Source organism: Fundulus heteroclitus, chromosome 19 (assembly GCF_011125445.2).
Source record: "Fundulus heteroclitus isolate FHET01 chromosome 19, MU-UCD_Fhet_4.1, whole genome shotgun sequence".
Lineage (NCBI taxonomy): Eukaryota > Metazoa > Chordata > Actinopteri > Cyprinodontiformes > Fundulidae > Fundulus > Fundulus heteroclitus.
Window position 1 is genome coordinate 24064396 of NC_046379.1, and position 18927 is coordinate 24083322.

Sequence of the window (18927 nt, forward strand, 5' to 3'; positions counted from 1 at the left end):
TCCACCCCTGACATGTGTTGGAACAGGTGGCAGGTTTTCAAGCTTCAACTTCAGTAATCATTAATGCAAAAAAAAAAATAAACCCTGAAAATATGGAGCCGTCGTCTGACTCTGAGAAACAACAACTCCTCATCGAGACTTACCTGGAGCCTCTTGAAAGGTGCTTGCTACGGTCTGGTCTCGACTTTTCTGGTGTCCACTGAAATATCTGAGATGTGGACTTTGTCACCCGGCAGGACGGGTCCCACGCAGATGGAGGAGTCCGATTCGGATGCCTGCAGCGAGGACGGTCTGTGGCCGCCCAACATGTCGGCGTCTGAAAATGATACGAGACGAGTGGCCAGGAGGAAGCTGCTCGTCGCCTGTGCTGTCAGCCTGGTTTTCATGACAGGAGAGGTGATTGGTGAGATGGAAGCCATTTCCTGTTCAGCTTATGAATCCTGATGAATGTAAATCTAGAATCTCCTCTAGGTTGATGAAATTAAAAGTTTAAAAAAAAAAAATACTGAGTAATAAAGTTTTTTTTCTCTGCAGGTGGACATTTGGCTCACAGCTTGGCCATCATGACCGACGCTGCTCATCTTCTGACGGACTTCGGCAGCATCGTCATCAGCATCTTCTCCCTGTGGATCTCTTCCAGGCCTCAGACACAAACCATGACCTTTGGGTGGCACCGAGCAGGTGAGACTGAAAGCAGGAGAGGCCGGATCCATTTCCCACGAAACAGTTTTTTTAGACCGTTTTTCTTCTGAAGACTTAAAAAAAAAAAAAGATGTGCTCTTTGATGATGACTGCAGGTATTCTCAAAATGTAGAGAGAAGGTCACCGATGCTTCATAAGCTGGTAAAGACGTGTAAAATGCCCTCAAAATAAATTCCCCCTTTACTGCTGCGACATTGTCTGGACCTGAACGTTTCAGACTTTATTTTGGGTACATTTATGTAGTGGGTGTAAAAAAAACAACAGATTTTCGTGTTTCTGTGTTGATTTAGTCAAATCTTTTAGCTCGTTGTCCCGCTGAGAGACGCAGCGACAGCTCAGTTAGCATCTTCTGATTCTCTGGGCCTTTGGAGGGCTAACTGCCTCACAGCATCACTGGTCCTCCACCGTACCTAACAGCGAGCATGAGGAGCTTTTCCATGTATTTGTCTCTCGTTTCATAGCCAGCCAACCAGATCAGTCTTAATATCCTCTGACCAGGCAGGGCCTGGTAACCAGTGGCTAAAAGGCCTGTGTCACATTAATGCACCAAGATACAGGACGTCATTGATTATGATTTTGTTCGTAGATTTATTTAAAAGAAAGTGAAATATAAATGAATGGGATAATGTCTGATTTGTTGTACAGGAATTATTTGGGGATGCTAGGTGATTCTGGGTGAAAATGATTGACTTAGATGGGATTTTTGTTTTCTTTCTGAATAAGCAACAGCTGCATCTAAATGAATGTAATAAAAACTCAGTGTGAGGTTAGGCTACTGCATCAAATGGCTTAATTTATATGAAGACCTCTTTAAATGTGTAAAATAGATGCAGCCTGCACCCTAAATGCCTCCCTGTGCTGCTGTCATGCAGAGATTCTGGGGATGTTTCTGTCCATCCTGTCCATCTGGGCCGTGACGGCGGTTCTGGTCTTCTCAGCCGCTCGGAGGATCGCCGACGGAGACTACGACATCGACAGTCAGATCATGCTCCTGACCTCGGGCTGTGCTGTGGTCGTCAACGTCCTGTGGGTGAGCGGCGTGATCTTTTAGTCAGCGGATTAGTCGGCGGTCGTCTGATGCTCTGCTTCTACGCAGGATGGTCCTGGTTCTTCATCAGTCCGGCGCTGCACACGGCCACGGGCCCCCCATGCTGCAGGGGGACGGCAGGAATCGCGCTCATCACCACGGCAATGCCAGCGTGAAGGCGGCCTTCATCCACGTGCTGGGAGACCTGCTGCAGAGCGTCGGCGTCCTCCTGGCGGCCACCATCATCCACTTCTGGGTGAGTTTTGGCCAAATCGCAGAACGCCTGGAGATCTGCTCTTTGCTCAGTGAGCTTTTCAGTGTTTGATTCAAAACTTCATTTTACTGAAGATCTGCTGTCTTGTGTCTTAAAATGTATTTATGCCACTTGAATTTTTTACATTTTGTCATGTTATGGTAAACATCAATGTATTTTATTGACTTCAATGTAATAGAAAAAGGAAAAAAGATATAGCGTGGCGTGCATGAATACTTTGTAAAACCATATTTTGTTGCAATTCCCCTGGTCTGACCAGCTTCCCTTTCCGATGCAGTTAAATCATTCCCATGATGGCATGAAACATGGCGGTGGCAGCATCGTGCTGCAGGGGTCGCTGAGCTTGATCAGGGACAGGAAAGCATGGTCAGAGTTGATGGGAAGATGGACTGAGGTAAAAACGGGTTGGTCATTGAGGGAAAACATGTAAAAGGTTAAAGAATTGAGACTGGGGTGGAGGTTCACCTCACGGCAGGATGACACCCCTAAACATACAGCCAGAGTTACAGAGGAAGGTGTTAGACGGAAGCATACTCATGTTTTAAAATGGTCCAAAGTCCAGAGCTTAAAGGAGAAGTCCGGTCAACAAGAAAAAATCCGGGGATCATTAGCTATAACTAAAACTAATACGTTTGTGGTTATTTAATGAACTTATCTTTAATCAATAGGAAAATAAAAACATAAATTGTCGTCTGGATCACTGTGTATGGGGGCAGACATTACTGCCCATATATGGGCAGTAAGGGCCGTCTGACATCACATCCTATGACATGGAAAAGCGGAAGCGGCGACAGCATTTCTCTCCGCTTTCCATGCAAAGTCAATAGGAGCCGTTCTACACAGCTGCGATCATCAATAATTTTTTCGGATTTCCAGAGGACTTCACCGCTGACATTCCCAAGAGCTATTGCTGAAGCAACAATGCCCACTTGCATGGTCATTGGATGTTCCAACACAACTGGTTAAAGTAGACAAAACATTACTTATTTCAACTTTCTGATTCATGAGCCACCGGGCTCATTGCTGGATTGCCAACTTGAACAGAGCGGATTTGCCATCTAACTTCTGGCCAGAGAGAAAACACGTCATATGCAGCAACCATTTCGAAGAAGAATGTTTTGAACATGACATAAGAGCGAGGATTTTACGTAAGTTATTTTTGAATTTTTAATGTAGAATTGCGGGGATGGCACCGAGCAGAGGGGCGGAGGGATACCACATGTGATGTGGTATCCCACATCACATGAACATAAACGTGATTAAATTAAAATTATTCTTTTTTTAAAAAACGTATAATTTATTGCACAGTATGTAGTAGTTTTATATTTAAAGTACTTTCAGCAGTTTGATTTCTGATTTTGACCGGACTTCTCCTTTAAAGGGGCCTAGTCACATACTAAGACCACGCTAAGAAAACACACAAACACATATTCATCTTCAAATAAAACAATATACGCCATGTGTTCGTCCTGATAGTGTTTACTTTGTCCTTTTTTGAGCCTGAAAAGAACTTTGCACCGGGCGCGATCAGCAGACATAAGCGACGTTGAGCCGTCTGCAGAAAGCAAGATGGAGGCAAGTGATGCAGCTACTATAGGAGCCGGTGGAGCGTCCTGCAGCGCCTCGCAGTAAAGTGACGGCTCGGTGCGGTTAGGCTGTAGGGTTAGGGTGCATTGACTCTCCTTTGTTTACTCGTGCGCGACTCGGGGCCCTTTAGACCCAGTACTCTGTCCACAGCCGGGCTCTATCCCGTCTGAATGAGGTTGAGCTCTTTAGCAAAGAGCAACGGGTCGACATTTCTAGATGCGCAAAGAGAAGAACACCTAAAAGACTCACTACCGGAAATGGAGCAAAAATTGTTTTTTTAAAATTCAAACATTTTTTTTCCTTCCACTTCCCAGTTATGCACTACGTTATGTTGGAGTCTCCTATGAGCGTCCTTCATAATTCATGTTTGTGCTCGTAACGTGAAAAAGTGAAAGGGGTATGAATATTTTAGCGCTACGTGGTTCCCTTTGGCTAATATTTATCTTTCTTCCCGACAGCCTGAATATAAGGTGGCCGATCCGATTTGCACCTTCCTGTTCTCCGTGCTCGTTATCGGGACGACGCTCCCCGTCACAAAGGACGTGTTCAGGGTTCTGATGGAAGGTAAGCGCGTCGCTGACTTCAGCTTATCGGCAGCAGGTCCGGCACTGTCCTTCTCTCCGCATGTTGACTCTGTCCAGGTGCTCCTCTGGGCGTCGGCGCCGTTAGAGAGCAGCTGCTGACCGTGGGAAAAGTCCAGGCTGTTACCAGCTTGCACGCGTGGAGCCTCAACATGAACCGCTCTCTGCTTGCTGCACACATTGCCATAGGTAGGGGCTGAAACTATAGCCACCCTCACAGCAGGGGGGGTTTGGGAGCGCTTTTTTTCTGGTCTTGTGTTTTAATGTTGTGAACGAAACGACTGTTTTTCAGACGAAGATGCAGATTGCCAGCTCATCCTCAGGAAGGCAACTAAGCTCCTTCGTTCCAAGTTTGGTTTCTCCAGCGTCACGATTCAAGTGGAGCGTTGCAAGCCGTCCGCCGCGGGAGGATTCTGATTGGCCGCTCCCACTGTGGCAGAGATCTGCAGCTGGTTTTGAAACTGGAAAGACCATCGTTGTTTACACAAGCTTACACAACAATCAGAAGATTATGTGCAATCATCACGGGAATGAATGTGGCTAATTTGGGGCTTTTGATGAAGATGAACCGCCGTTGTTCCAGGATGGAACAATTAAATCACATTCAACTTCAGGGATTTTATTTATTTGAAAAAATTGGAATTTGGAGTTTATCGTTAATATTCTTAAGGTGCTCAGATATAATAATGCTAATAATAATAAATACACACCTACTAATATTTGGATCAATATCCCTTTGCGAGCTGCGTCTCAGCCACATCGTTTTTTGTGGTCAATCTTTCGGTACATTTCTGGCTGGATTTTCAACCCTCGTCTTTGGTAGAATTGGTAGTTTAATTAAATCCGTTGCTTACTTGGCATTTCCACACCCAACCATGAACATCGTCCCTCAATTTTCAGTAGGGTTGAAGTCAGGGCTGCTTCAGATGCTTAATTCTTGAGTTATCCATTCTTAAACTGGTTTTTGGTTTTACCTTGAATCATTGTCCTGTTGGAACGGCCAGCTGTGGCAGAGATTTAGTCATTTGGCCCAAAAAAAGCATCTTCAGGTAAAGGTAAACTGGTTAGGATTGGTGTTCAGGTACCACCGAGCCACCGGCCCGTTAGAAACTGGGAACTACTGGAAGACCAGCGTTCACAAAGAAATGGGTCGTTTAACCCGATGCTTATCAAAAAGGGAAGCCCTTGCTTCAAAATGAACATTTCTAAACATGACTGAAATTAGCAGCGGCCCTCATCTACGAGACAAAAAGCCTTCTGGAGGCCGGTTAATGGTCAGGAGTCAAAGACTGAGCCATTTGGTCGCAGTAGTGAGAAAACCAAAGGTGTCAAAATGAGGCTTTCAAACCTATTAATGATCAAAGTTAGGCATGGTGGTGGCAGCATCATGCTGAGGGCAGCTGCCACCACGGCCACTACACATTCTGGTGCCAAACATCCCAAACTGGCTGCTGGAAAGGATGAGGCAGACTAACGTTAGGCTTCCCTGATGCCTCCGACATCAACCCTGTTTAAATGTAGACTAGTCTTAAAAGCAAACCAACCAATATTAATTCATTCTACCAGACGTGAGTGTGGAACGGAAGAAATCAGTTTGATAATACAAAAATAAAGTTGAAAACCCTTTATTGTATATTAAGTCAAAAAGGAAAACAACTTTACAAAAGTATTCACACTTTTGACTGAGAACCTGTGGCAGCTACCAGCTGTTTGTATTTGAGGCAAAACTTGTTTCAGAAGAAGTTTGAGGAATGTGACGAAGAGCTGAACTAGTCAACCTGGTCTCTGCGCTGTTGGATGAAACATCTGAGAAATGCATTCAAAACATCAGTCAGCGCCGTTCACACAGAAGTCGCACTTCCTTTTTTTTTTGGTTTTTTTGGTTCTGCAAGTGAGTCAGGCAGGGCTCAGAAAGAGGAAGACGGAGGGGAAAAACAGCGGTAAACATGAGAAATTAAGCATTATTTCCACACTGTTCAAGAGGATTAATGTTCTCAAAGAACAAGTGAGTCTTTGCACCATTCTGGGCCGTTGTAAACGGATCCACTTTGAAGAGGTGGCAGCTGAGAAACCCTCGGATCTCTGCAAAAAGAGGAAATACAACAGCGAGTCTCACTCACTTAACTATAAGGCACAACTGAACTCAATTAATCCAAGTTTTCAGCTTTGTTTTCATTATATTTAACAGTTTGGAGTTTAGCAGAAGGTGCCCTTATCTTTGAGATTATTTCATTTAAAGATTTTTAATTCCTTGTATATTCCTAAAAGAACATTTGAAATGTACAGCTTTATCTCCAGATGAAGCTGAAAAATTCTGTAACATTGGGTTTAGCTGAAGAGTCATACTTTCACTTATCGCTCAGGTATTAGGTTTACATTTTTCAATATTGGCATTTATTTAAAAAAAAAATGGCTTTCATGTTGAGCATTTTTCACATCTTGCTTTACAACACTCATGTTTGGGGTCAAAAGCTTTCTTTTTTTTGGTACCATCATAGTTATATTCGTTATTATTCTGCATGACGGTCCTGGTCAGGTGGAGTTTAGTCCCTCACGACAATACAGGCACATAATAGTCAGGTTATACTAAACGCACAACACACAGTTAAAGGATATGTCCAAACTACTCACGTATGGCCATTAAAGGCAGGGTTAGTCAGGATGGGGGTCGGACGTAGCTGATGAAGACCACTATAGCTGCTACAGGTATACATTTTAAGTTTTTTACCCTGTAAGTCTGTTTAAGTGATGGTCAGAGCAGACCTCCAGTTGTAAAAGTAAAAAAATAAGTCAACATTATGACAGTTGACCCAAATATCCAAAATGATAAAAAAAATTCAAGCTCATCCCAATGGAACATGCTTTTTTCCTGTATTTAAAAAGAAAAAAAAGGTCTTCACTGGTTGGAGTCGGGGGCTCCGTCCTTCCAGTAGTTCCTGTACGCCTCCTGGAACATGTCCTTGCAGGAGATCTTGGCTTTCAGTTTGGAGCAGATGAGGAAGGAGCCGCCCATCTTTCTGTGGAGGGAGTAGGTTTCCTCCGGAGGCGGCGTCAGGCGCTCCTTCAGCATCACCGGGATGAGTCTGTGGATGCGCTCGGTGGTGCTCTGCTCCCCGAAGTCGAACGGCTGCTCGGAGTTGAAGGCCTCGCCCAGGATCATCACGGCGTCTACGTGGGCGTTCTCCATCGACTTTGTGGAGAAGAGTAGAAGTTAAACTGATATTTAGAGGAACGTTAAATAATTTAAAAAAAGGCAGCAGCTATAAAGCGTTTGGTTTCTAGAAACACTTCTGAAAAGGGGGTTCTGTCTGTCTGCAATAGAGGGCACAGCCACATCTTCTAAAGCTGTCTCATTAACGCCGTATGCTGCGCTGTGTAAAGCTGCAGACACGTCAAGAGGCCTCTGATTGGTCAGTTCTCCTGAGCTGAAGCCTAAACATACACAGAGCTGTAAAACAATCCTCCACCACGAGAGGAACAGATGGGCCCCCACGCAGCCCCCAGGCCACATTCAGACTTGTGAAACTCAGGCGCTGGAGGATCTCTGCTGAGGAGTCCTGAGCTCAGGAAGGTTTTCAGACGAGCCTTAAGGAGGAAAGGACATTAATGAACTCATGGTTTATGTAACAATCCTCTGAGAGGATGAAGAAACGCCCATTTCTGGAAAACACATCCCCATTTGCATGTCTAGATGGGTCCAGCTGGTCACATTTGTGTCTTTTAGAATTGGACGGCAACTTGTTCTGTTTTCACGAGATTAGTGGAAATGCCAGACTAAATGCTTCACGCCGCTAAATGTCCATGCTGGCTAAGATGGCTCTGCGGTCCGGGTTTCTGGCTGCAGCCTCGAAACACAGCAGTAATTTCAGCTGCAAGGATTCATCTGATTTGTGTTACTTTAAGGAGGAAAATGAGAACAAATCTATTTTACTCCAGGAGATTTTATTTTCAGTGTTAACTTCGTCAACTGAAACTGGGACAGATTATTTTTGTCAGCAGCCTTTTATTGCACACTAATACTAAAACGGACTAAGATATGACTAAAGTTAAACTCGTATTTTCTGACTATAAGGTGCACGTAAAAGCCTTAAATTTTCTCAAAAATTGACAGTGTGCCTTATAACCCTTTGCACTTTATATATGATTACCGTTGTGCTTACTGACTGATTTTATGTGGTGGAGTGTGCTCAAAAATCTGTTAAAGTGTGTAAGTACGACGTTGGTTAGCAACAAAGTCGCTCCTCTCAATGGATATTTGGAGCATTACGGTACACTGTGTCACTACCTGATTGGCCCCCTAAGCTGTCAACAAGACTGCCTGACTGTAATGTCTAAACTAGAAGTGCATTCACGTAAGGCAGCCTGCGCCCGGAGTACGCGCTAGCTAAAACAAACCTAGTCTGGTGAACCTTATAATCTGAAAAATATGGTACATGTTAGTCAAAAGACTAAAACTAAATTAAGGCTGATCCCAGCTGGAGGTTCTGCAAGATAGCCTTCATGCACTGCTCCAAAAAAAAAAAAAAAGCAAACGATATTTTTATAAGGCATGTGGATGTTTTATAATTTTTTCTAAAGATATACAGGTACTGCTCAAAATCTTAATATTGTGAGAAAATAAGTTTTGTGTCATTTGAACAAGTGAAACTCGTTAATAGATTCATTACACAAAGAGAAATATTTCAAGCCTTTATTCCTTGTAATTCTGATGATCAAGAATTGTCGATAATGAAATGGCAGAATTCAGTGTCCCATAAAATTAGTTTAAATAAAAAAGGGAATTTTCAGGTTTCTGAAAAGCCTCTTAACTTCTAGATATACTTGGTCTGGGCTCCTTTTGGGTGAATTCCTGCATCAATTCAGCGTAGCATGAAGGCAATCAGCCTGTGGTGCTGCGCAGGTGTTCAGGAAGCCCAGGTCATCTGCATTGTTGGGTCTGGTGTCTCTCATGTTCCTCTTCACAATATTCGTTAGATTCTCTGTGGGGTTAGGGTCAGATCAGATAGCTGGCCAATCACGCACAGGAACACCATGGTCCTTGTACATGGGCTAGGAAATCATCACCTCCATAAAGCAGAGAGAAGCATGGGGTGCTCTAAGGGTTCCTGGTAGATTGCTGTATTGGCTGTGGGCTTCAGAAAACCCAGTGGACCAACACCAGTAGGTGACATGGCACCACAAACCATCACTGACTGGAGACTTCAAACTGGACTTCAAGCAACGTGGATACTGTGCCTCTCCTCTCTTCCTCTAAACTCTGGGACCTTGATTTTCAAATTAAGCGCTGAATTTACTTTTATTAGAGAACAAGAGTTTGGATCGCTAAGCACCAGTCCAGTTCTGTGAAGGGTGTCAGTGGCTGTAACCTGGACATCTGTCCAGTCAGCAGTCTTTCCCATGATTATGTCGCCTACTGACCCAAACTGAGAGACCCAAACCTCTGCAGCTGTTTTCAGTTCATCAGCTGAATAAGGTGAGACAACATGAGTGTCCAATATTTAACTTTTTCACAATGTCTCAAGTTTCAGAGACACAGATTTTTTTTTTTCATTCTGCGTAGCATTATGGTAATCATCAAAATTACAAGAAATAAAAAAACAAATCAACTGTTTCACTGTTTCATATATCCTTTTAAAGTGTATAAAGTAGCTAGAATTGTGCCTCTTGTAGCGAATGTTGATTTAAAAAAAAAAATAAACCTGTTTAGTAACAGCATACTGTCCAAAAAGAGAAAAGGTGATGCAGAATGATGAGTTTAAACTGTAACTCACTAATATTAACTTTTTTTTCCGCAGATAAACTATATAAACTGGGCCTAAGGATGCTACTTTCATGTTACAGTTTTATGTGAACTGAACTAAAATTATGAAATCAAAAGTGTCATCTATACAGGTGCAACCGGCCCTTATAATTACTTCATGATGCCAAAGTTGGCCAATAAAGAAATGAGTTTGATACCCCTGCTTCAGAGTAGGGCTGTGCATAAAAATCGATATAAAGATTAATATCGATATTTTTAAAAACGATTTAATATCGATATTCTGGCTTTCAATATCGATATACCTCCCAACCTCTAGGCAAGGCAAGGCAAGGCAAATTTATTTATATAGCACAATTCAGTACAGAGACAATGCAAAGTGCTTTACATGATTAAAATATTGGAAAATAAAACAGAATAAAAGCAAGTAGGGATAGTGTAGAAACAAAAAAGAACATTTGAAAACAGTAAAACATTTTAACTTGAACATTCAAAGGCAATTCTAAACAAATGTGTTTTTAATCTTGATTTAAAGGAACTCAGGCTTTCTGCACTTTTACAGTTTTCTGGAAGTTTGTTCCAGATAAGTGGAGCATAGGAACTAAATGCTGCTTCTCCTTGTTTAGTTCTGGTTCTAGGTATGCAGAGTAGGCTGGAGCCAGAAGACCTGAGTGGTCTGGAGGGTTTATACGCTGATAACAAGTCTGTGATGTATTTAGGTGCTAAGCCATTTAGAGATTTATAGACTAACAGAAGTATTTTAAAGTCTATTCTCTGAGATACAGGGAGCCAGTGTAAGGACTTTAGAACGGGGGTTATGTGCTCTACTTTCTTAGTCTTAGTGAGAACGTGGGCAGCAGCGTTCTGGATCAGCTGCAGCTGTCTGATCCACTTTTTAGGCAGACCTGTAAAAACACCGTTGCAGTAATCAATTCTACTAAAAATAAACGCATGGATTAGTTTTTCCAGATCCTGCTGAGACATCAGTCCTTTAATCCTAGAAATGTTCTTCAGGTGGTAGAAAGCTGACCTTGTAATTGTCTTTAGATGCTTTTGGAGGTTCAGGTCTGAGTCCATCACTACTCCCAGATTTCGGGCCTGATCAGTGGTTTTTAGCTGAAGCGACTGAAGCTGTGTGCTAACTTTTGATCTCTCCTCTATTGGTCCAAATATTATTACTTCTGTTTTGTTTTTGTTCAACTGAAGAAAATTTTGACACATCCATGCATTGATTTCTTCTAGGCATTTACTCAGTGCTTGAATTGGTTCATAGTCACCTGGTGACATGGTGATGTAGAGCTGTGTGTCGTCTGCATAGTTATGGTAGCTGATGTTGTTATTTTTTATTATCTGGGCTAGAGGGAGCATGTAGATATTGAAGAGGAGGGGACCCAGGATGGACCCTTGGGGAACCCCACATGTGATTTTTGTAATCTTCGATGTAAAGTTACCTACTGATACAAAAAAGTCCCTGTCCTTTAAGTAAGATTTAAACCAGTGGAGAGCTGTACCAGAAAGGCCGACCCAGTTCTCCAGGCGTTCTAACAGAATGGAGTGATCAACAGTATCAAATGCTGCACTGAGGTCCAATAGTACCAGCACGGTGGTTCTTCCACAGTCTGTATTTATATGGATGTCATTAAAAACCTTGATAAGGGCGGTCTCTGTACTGTGGTGAGCACGGAAACCTGACTGGAAACCATCAAAGCGGCTGGTCGTTGTTAAGAAGGTGTTTAATTGTTGAAATACAACTTTTTCAATAATCTTACTGATAAAGGGGAGGTTTGAGATGGGCCTGTAGTTCTGGAGTAGAAGTTTGTCTAAATTGTTCTTTTTCAGCAGTGGTTTGATAATTGCTGTTTTTAGGGACTGGGGGAAAACACCTGACAGAAGGGACGCGTTTATTATCTGAGTCAAATCAGACGCTATTACAGGTAAAACTTTTTTAAAGAAAGCTGTGGGTAGAACATCAAGGCAGCTGGAGGAGGAACTTAACTGCTGAATGATCTGCTCTAAGCTTTTGTGGTTTATTTCGCTGAAATGGGACATTTTGTCAGAAATAGTTCCAGCTGAATAAAGCATTGGTTCTGGTGTTGATATGGTAGTACAAAGTGATCCTCTAATTTTTAGGATTTTTTCAGTAAAGAAGTTAGCAAATTCGTTGCAGGCCCTGGTGGAGTGGAGTTCGGAAGTCACGGACACAGGAGGATTTGTTAGCCTGTCAACTGTGGAAAATAAGACATGAGTATTATTAATGTTTTTCTTGATGATCTCAGAGAAGAAAGATTCTCTTGCATTTTTCAGTTGTAAGTTATATCTGTAAAGTCTCTCTTTATAGATGTCGTAGTGAACTAGGAGTCTATTCTTTCTCCACCTGCGTTCAGCTTTTCGACATTCCCTTTTTTCACTTCTAACTGATGGAGCATTTCTCCAAGGAGATTTTTTCTTCCCGGGAAAAAACTTCACTTTGACTGGAGCAATGCAGTTAATGATGTCTGAGACTTTAGACTGAAAGTTATCTACTAGCTCATCTACTGAGTTGCAGCCCAAGGTTGAAGTATCAGAGTAAGCTTGAATAAAAGTTTCCGCGGCATTGTCCTTAAAGGTGCGTTTTCTTACGATGTCCCTTTGGCTAAATGAGTCGCTGGTAATTATGCTTTCAAAGGTAACAGAAAAGTGATCGGATAAGGCAACATCAGTTACATTGACCTGTGAAATCTTTAGACCTTTAGTGATGATCAAGTCTAAAATATGTCCCTGTTTGTGTGTTGGCTGTTTAACGTGTTGACTTAAACCAAAGTTTCTAAGTGTGTCACACAGTTCTTTTGCACTTCTGTCTTCAGGGTTGTCAACGTGAAAGTTGAAGTCTCCAACAATAATTAAACAGTCATAATCAACACATATCACAGACAGCAGGTCACTAAAATCATTAAAAAAGTTTGATGTGGACTTAGGAGGCCTGTACACATTCAGAAACATAGTTCGTACCGGGCCCTTTACCTGGAGAGCCAAATGTTCAAAAGAGTCAAATTTTCCTAAAAACACCTTTTTACACTTTAGTGAATCATTAAACAATGTTGCTACTCCTCCACCTTTCCTTTGCTGTCTGCTCTCACAAAGAAAACTGTAGTTTGGAGGAGTCGACTCCATCAGTATAGCTGCTTCACTAAATTCATGCAGCCATGTTTCTGTTAAAAACATTACATCAAGATCATTGTCAATAATGAAGTCATTAATTAAAAGGGATTTTCCTGACAGAGATCTAATATTTAATAAACCCAGTTTATATGACTTAGTGGTTGATGATGTCTCTGTGACAGGTTGCATCTGACAGTTTATGATTTTTAAGTATTTGTTCCTGTTTATCCTTTTGTTTTTCTTATTTCTGCCACGTATTATCACAGATATTCCATAATCTCCGGCGAAAGGCCCCGGCTGATGCTGGGAACTCTCATGTCTGATAAACGTGTGGCCAGGGCCCAATCTGTATCACAGCGAAGTAATTTGGAGTTCCTCAGTACCAGAGTGTTCTGTGATACGTGGAGGAGGAGGATCTGAGGCTCTGAGGCCTTTGGAGAATCCTGGTTTATTCACAGCAGAATGGCTATGTGGAGAGGATGTCATCTGTAGGCCAATCTTAAATACTTTGTTCATGTTATGAGAAAATTCCAGAAAAGGAACTTCTGGGCTTTGTGGAGAAGAAGGGGAGGCGGGTCCAGTCTGGACCGGTGTTTGTGAAGATGGAGGTTCTTGGTCCTTTCGTTGTCCTGCTGAGATCTGGGATGAATCGTCCTGTAGCTCTGACAACGCCTCATTCTGTGTCATCTTTCTGGCCATCTTTATCTTGGCTTGTTCGGGCTGCACTGGGCTTATCATTTGTTTTGGCACTGGATGTTCCTTGTTTTGGGACAAAGCTGATGACGCATGGTTCACAGAATAGAAGATGTTTGAAATCAGCCGTTTTGCACCTGACCTATTTAGAGAGAAACAATCTCTGTTGAACAGATGTCTTCTTTCCCAAAATATGTTAAAGTTGTCTATGAAGGTTACAGTTGTTTCTTTGCATGTTTTTTCCAGCCATTTGTTTAGCATCAGAATTCTGGAAAAAATCTCGTCTCCGCAGTTAGCGGGTGAGTGAGGCCCGCTAAGAAGAACCTTGACATTCAGGCCATCAACAAGTTTCAACAAACGAATGTAATCCTCTTTTAATACTTCTGATTTTCTTATCCTGTTGACGTCCGTCAGGGCTTCAGCTTGTATTATGAGGTTTTCCAAGGTCGGACGTTTTCTCAAGATCCTTGGAAGGTCTGTCTGAAGGATGTCTGTTAAATCAGACACCAGGCCACAGTTCCCGTCGTTATAAATCAACACCTCTGTATTTTTCTTGTTACAGAAATGTTTAATCCCCCTTACAGAACCATTGCATAATATCAGGGTCCTTGGCCCTGTGGCATGTCTTTTCTCTGATGTCTTAGAACGAAAATCGTTGACATACCTCTGGTTTTTGTCCTCCTGGGTCACATTTTGGAGCGGAGCGAATCTGTTTCGTAAAGGAATTCCAGCATTTCCAGCAGGTTTACTCCTATCATTTGTTGTGGGAACAGCCCGCTGTTGTTTTACTTGTCCTGGGACATCTCTCTGTAGTCTCGGCCAGTTTTCTTTGTCTAGGCGTGGGGTTCGTTGGTCCTTTGGTCTTGCACCCAGAGTGGTCCAGGGATTCTCATTTTCCTCAGGGAACTGTTTGTTCGCTGAGTCGCTGGGCTGGTGGTCACCGCTCGGAATCACGGGCAGGGTCGTATCATTTCCATTCGCGGCGTTTACATCATAATTCACTTCAAGTCGACAGATTTTCAGTTCCATAACAGCTATCTTCTGTAAAAGCTTGTCAAAGTCCATTGTGTTGAAGGAGGGCATCTTTTCAAAATCCAAATCAAAAAATAAGTAAAAGAAAATAAAAAGAAAATAAATAAATAAAAACTAAATCCAACTTTCTGTGGTTTAGGTTAGGAGATAAAAAGGAGATAAAAAGTAAAAGGCAGGAAAATGCAAGCAAGCAGAGAGCAGAGAAAAAAGCGTCCGAACAGGCTGAGAGGCAGATATCACTCTAGGGGGCGTTATTACAGCGCAACCATTACAGTTCACAGCGAAGGAGAGCAAGTGAGACGAATTTGTGGATCGGCCGACAGGATTTTAGAAGCTCCTTTGTCCCTAAAATCAGATGTTTGGGCACATTTTTGGTTTCTGTGACACGTTAAATGCATTGAAGCAAATGCACTTTATTTTCCTGTTAATATGTCTGTGATCAATAAATAGAACATAAACATAATATTTGGCTGATTTTGGTGATTGAATCACTGAGCATTAATTCAAAGTAATAAATATCGATATTGGAATCAAAGCAAGCTGAGCCATGTATCGAGAATCGTATCGTGAGCTGTGTATCGAGAATCGTATCGAATCGGCTCATCCTAGATGATACCCAGCCCTACTTCAGAGTTTGTTTTTTTTGCTGGTCAGTAAAGCATAAAGGAATGGTAACAAAATCAAGTGTTTGGGGAGTTTGCTTTTTAGGGTGGTGCAGTGAACGTTTTTGTTAAAAATGTTTGGTTCCAGCCTGAAGACTGGAGGATCTGCTAACAATTAAATTAACTGGAAGTCCTCCAAATGAGCAACCCCAGTAATCGGAACCAGATGACGAAGTAAAGCACGCTGTCAGAGTGATAGATCACCAAAGACATCCTCGACAGAGCAACATCACCACAACTATACACCAAGACTGAGGGGTAGAAATGAAGGCAGGACGCCCAGTGAGGAAACAACCAGTTACTGAGTTTCATAGGAGGTCACTGGGAGGATTATTGGTATTAAAATAGTCAGGCTATTCAAAATAAGAAATTATAATGTTAAAAATAAAATGCAAAGATCCCAAATTAAAGCTTTTATTTCTCCAAAACTCAGACAGCAAGAACTTCCACTGACTGTGTGAAAACTAAACAGAGCTCGTTAAAGACCAGTTTCCTGCTTCTGATTGGATGTGCTGACGTCTCTGCTGAAGCTTTGTGTGTTCAATCGGAAACACTCAGAGCAAACACACAGCCGAATTATAAAAGGGTTCTTACCTTTGTCTCATATCCTGTGAGGAACTTCATTTCTATGGATTTGGTCAGCACCCCTTCCCGGTTCTGATCTGCTGCTGCCTTAATGATCTGATGACAGAAAGGCACAAAATAACAACAAATACAGGTTTGCTTGCTTGACATAATAAAAGCCTCCTACTAAACACCCATTTCTACACAATGAACCCTTGTTTCTGTTTTCCCCTTTATAGCACTCCATTTAGACACACAATCATTACTCCATGTTTGTGCTCCTACAAACATCTTCGGCAGGAATTTTAAACCTTCCCAGGACAAAAAAAATGATTTAGAAAAACTGCCGTTTTATAATAAACCTACTCTGGACCTGCACGTTATAGGCCATTTGTGTGAATCTTATGATATGCCTATACTGTATTACAATAAATTAGGTACATTTAAATTATTTTGCATTGCAATACATATTGTGATTAGTTATAATGGGACAGAAATACCTGGAATCAGGCACATCATTTGGAAAATTTATATTTATTTTTCAGGTTTAAATAAAAATGTCAAATTTTTTTTTCATCTGTCACTATAGCCCCTTTTCCATTAAAAGCCCCAGGTTTTGGTTTTCTGGGTAAACCAAAGCCTGGGTTTTTTGGGTTTTCGTGGTTCCATCTACCGTATTTTCCCGACTATAGAGCTCACCTCTATATAAGCCGCACCCACTAAGTTTTAAAAAAAAACTAGAAAAGTACATATAAAAGCCGCACCGGGGTAAAAGCCGCTGATAACAACTGAAATGGTTACCGGTACCTCGTTTAACAGAACACAACTGAACAAACTGTAGCACAAAAGTAAAAGTGCTGATCAAACAAAACAGAAAAGTTATTGATTTATTTATTCATCGTCCTCCTGCGCACTGAAACCACTGAAGTCTTCTTCTTCAGTGTCGGACTTGAACAGCATCAGAAGAGCTTCTTCACATACCTTCTCTGTGTGAATATCAGAGTTGCTCTCTGTGTCGCTGTCATCCCGGGGGGAAGCTGGCTCTGAAGCTGCGGCGCTCTCTTCACGCAGCAGTCCGGCCTTTCGGAACCCGTTGGTAATGGTAGATTCCTTCACGCTGCTCCACGCTGTTAGGATCCACTGACAGACATCAGAAAATGATGCTCTTCGCATGCGGCCAGTTTTTGTGAAGGATTTTTCGCCGCTCGTCATCCAAGCCTCCCATTCACACCGGAGTGCTGCTTTAAACGCCCGATTCACACTGATGTCCAGAGGTTGCAAAAACTTTGTTGTGCCTCCAGGAATCACAGCAGGAATTGAGTTGGTTCTCTTGATGACAGCTTTCACTGAGTCGGTGATGTGGGCCCTCATACTGTCCAAAACAAGAAGCGCCTTTTTACGGTGAAAAAATCCTCCTGGGCGCTTTCCGTAGCACTCCGTTAACCAGTCCTTCATCAGACTTTCAACCATCCATCCTTTCTGGTTGACTTTAACCACTATGTCCTTCGGGAGTTGGTCTTTCGGCATAGTTTTGCGCTTAAAAATCACCATCGGGGGAAGCTTCTTTCCAGAGCCAGTGCAGCCCAGGACGCAGGTGAAATGGGTTCTCTCATGTCCGGTGGTTTTCACCATAATGGATGATGCACCTGTCTTGTTCACGGTCCTGGTCAGCGGCAGATCAAATGTTAATGGCACTTCATCCATATTTATAATATCGTCTGGTCCTATGGCGTTCTCCGCAATTTTTGTTTTAACAAATTGTCGGAAATTTGCTACTTTTTCCTGGTAGTCTGGGGGGAGTTGCTGACAGAGAGTTGTTCGCGCCCTAATGGACAGGTTCTTTCTTCTCATGAATCTGAAACACCAAGACGGTCCTCCGTTGAAATCCTCAATATTCATTTCGCGGGCGACTGATTTGGCTTTCAGCCGGATTTGCACGGTGGATACACCTCGGCCACCTGCTCTCTGAGTGTTAACCCAGTCCTCAAGAACATTTTCAAGTTCAGGCCACCTGCTTTTATGTCCTCTGAAAGCCTTTCTGGTTTTTTTTACATTGGATGAGTTCTTCCCGCTGCCGTCTCCAGCGCCGAACCATGGATTCGTTCACGTCAAGTTTACGTGCGGCAGCTCTATTCCCTTCCTGTACTGCCAGATCGATGGCCTTCAACTTAAAAGCGGCATCATAAGAACTTCTTCGTGCTGTTTCCATGATGAGTGGGTATGGTTTTGAATAAAATCCTCCGTCGTGTCTGCTGCTTACAAGTGCTAAATAAAAATTAGCGCTATCTTCTTCTTTGATTTCCAACTTTGACTTCCCTACCGTCTCGTTTTTTTTAACTTTCTGCTAAAGCGCCCCCTGGCGGGTTATGAAAAATCCACAGAAAAGCCACACTGACAGTTAATTTAGCCGTAATTTTGACAACTTTCAGCGCTGGATAAAACCTTGCTGGTTGGGGTTGCTGATTTACCACATTCATCCTCCCAGGTATGTTCCGTGTTATGGTGTGGATGCAGCTATGTAATTAAATAAGTTGGTATAAGTACCAGATTAAATTTCAGTTTTTAGTCTTTGATTGTGTGACATAAATGTCTACTTAACTGCGTAAAGTCTAGTGCGGCTTATAGACTGGAGCGATTTATATATGCTTTTTCCTCTTTATGACGCATTTTTTGACTGACTAGATTTTTGTTCTTAGCTCATTGTGTAAAACCACTAGCAGTAAACATTTTGTAATAATATCATTGTTTGTAACGGCAGGGCCGCCATCTTGTTTTACAAGCATGTTTCACAGCTTGTATTTAGTTGAACTTTGAATTCAGATCCACTCCCAAACAAAATGATTGCAATAAAAGCAAGTTTAAAGAAATGTTTTATTTATTTCTGTGAAACAAAAAGGAGGAACATTTTT

General features: G+C 42.3%; 2 protein-coding genes across 6 annotated transcripts in view; one reads left to right on the forward strand and one right to left on the reverse strand.

The window, feature by feature from the left end:
* The first annotated feature begins 4 nt into the window (after positions 1-4).
* LOC105932957 (zinc transporter 2) lies at positions 5-4890 on the forward strand. Of its 3 annotated transcripts, XM_012872297.3 has the most exons (8): positions 5-160; positions 237-403; positions 535-681; positions 1575-1728; positions 1799-1985; positions 4049-4154; positions 4232-4360; positions 4464-4890. In XM_012872297.3, the coding sequence occupies exons 1-8, from the start codon at positions 93-95 to the stop codon at positions 4586-4588; spliced, it is 1083 nt and encodes a 360-aa protein (XP_012727751.2). In that variant the 5' UTR covers positions 5-92; the 3' UTR covers positions 4589-4890. The 3 variants fall into 3 exon arrangements, with proteins under 3 accessions (XP_012727751.2, XP_021177014.2, XP_021177013.2); XM_021321339.2 differs by lacking the exon at positions 5-160 and having other exon boundaries at positions 309-396; XM_021321338.2 differs by lacking the exon at positions 5-160 and having other exon boundaries at positions 360-449.
* An 890-nt stretch (positions 4891-5780) lies between these two features.
* The window catches only part of coq8ab (coenzyme Q8A, genome duplicate b), a 31074-nt gene continuing 17927 nt past the window's right edge, over positions 5781-18927 (reverse strand). For all 3 annotated transcript variants that reach the window (XM_036150401.1, XM_036150399.1, XM_036150400.1), the window contains 2 exons: positions 16049-16135; positions 5781-7361 (listed from right to left, as the gene is read on the reverse strand). In XM_036150401.1, coding sequence (XP_036006294.1) covers positions 7068-7361; positions 16049-16135 — 381 coding nt within the window. In that variant the 3' untranslated portion in view covers positions 5781-7067. The remainder of the gene's footprint in view (positions 7362-16048; positions 16136-18927) is intronic.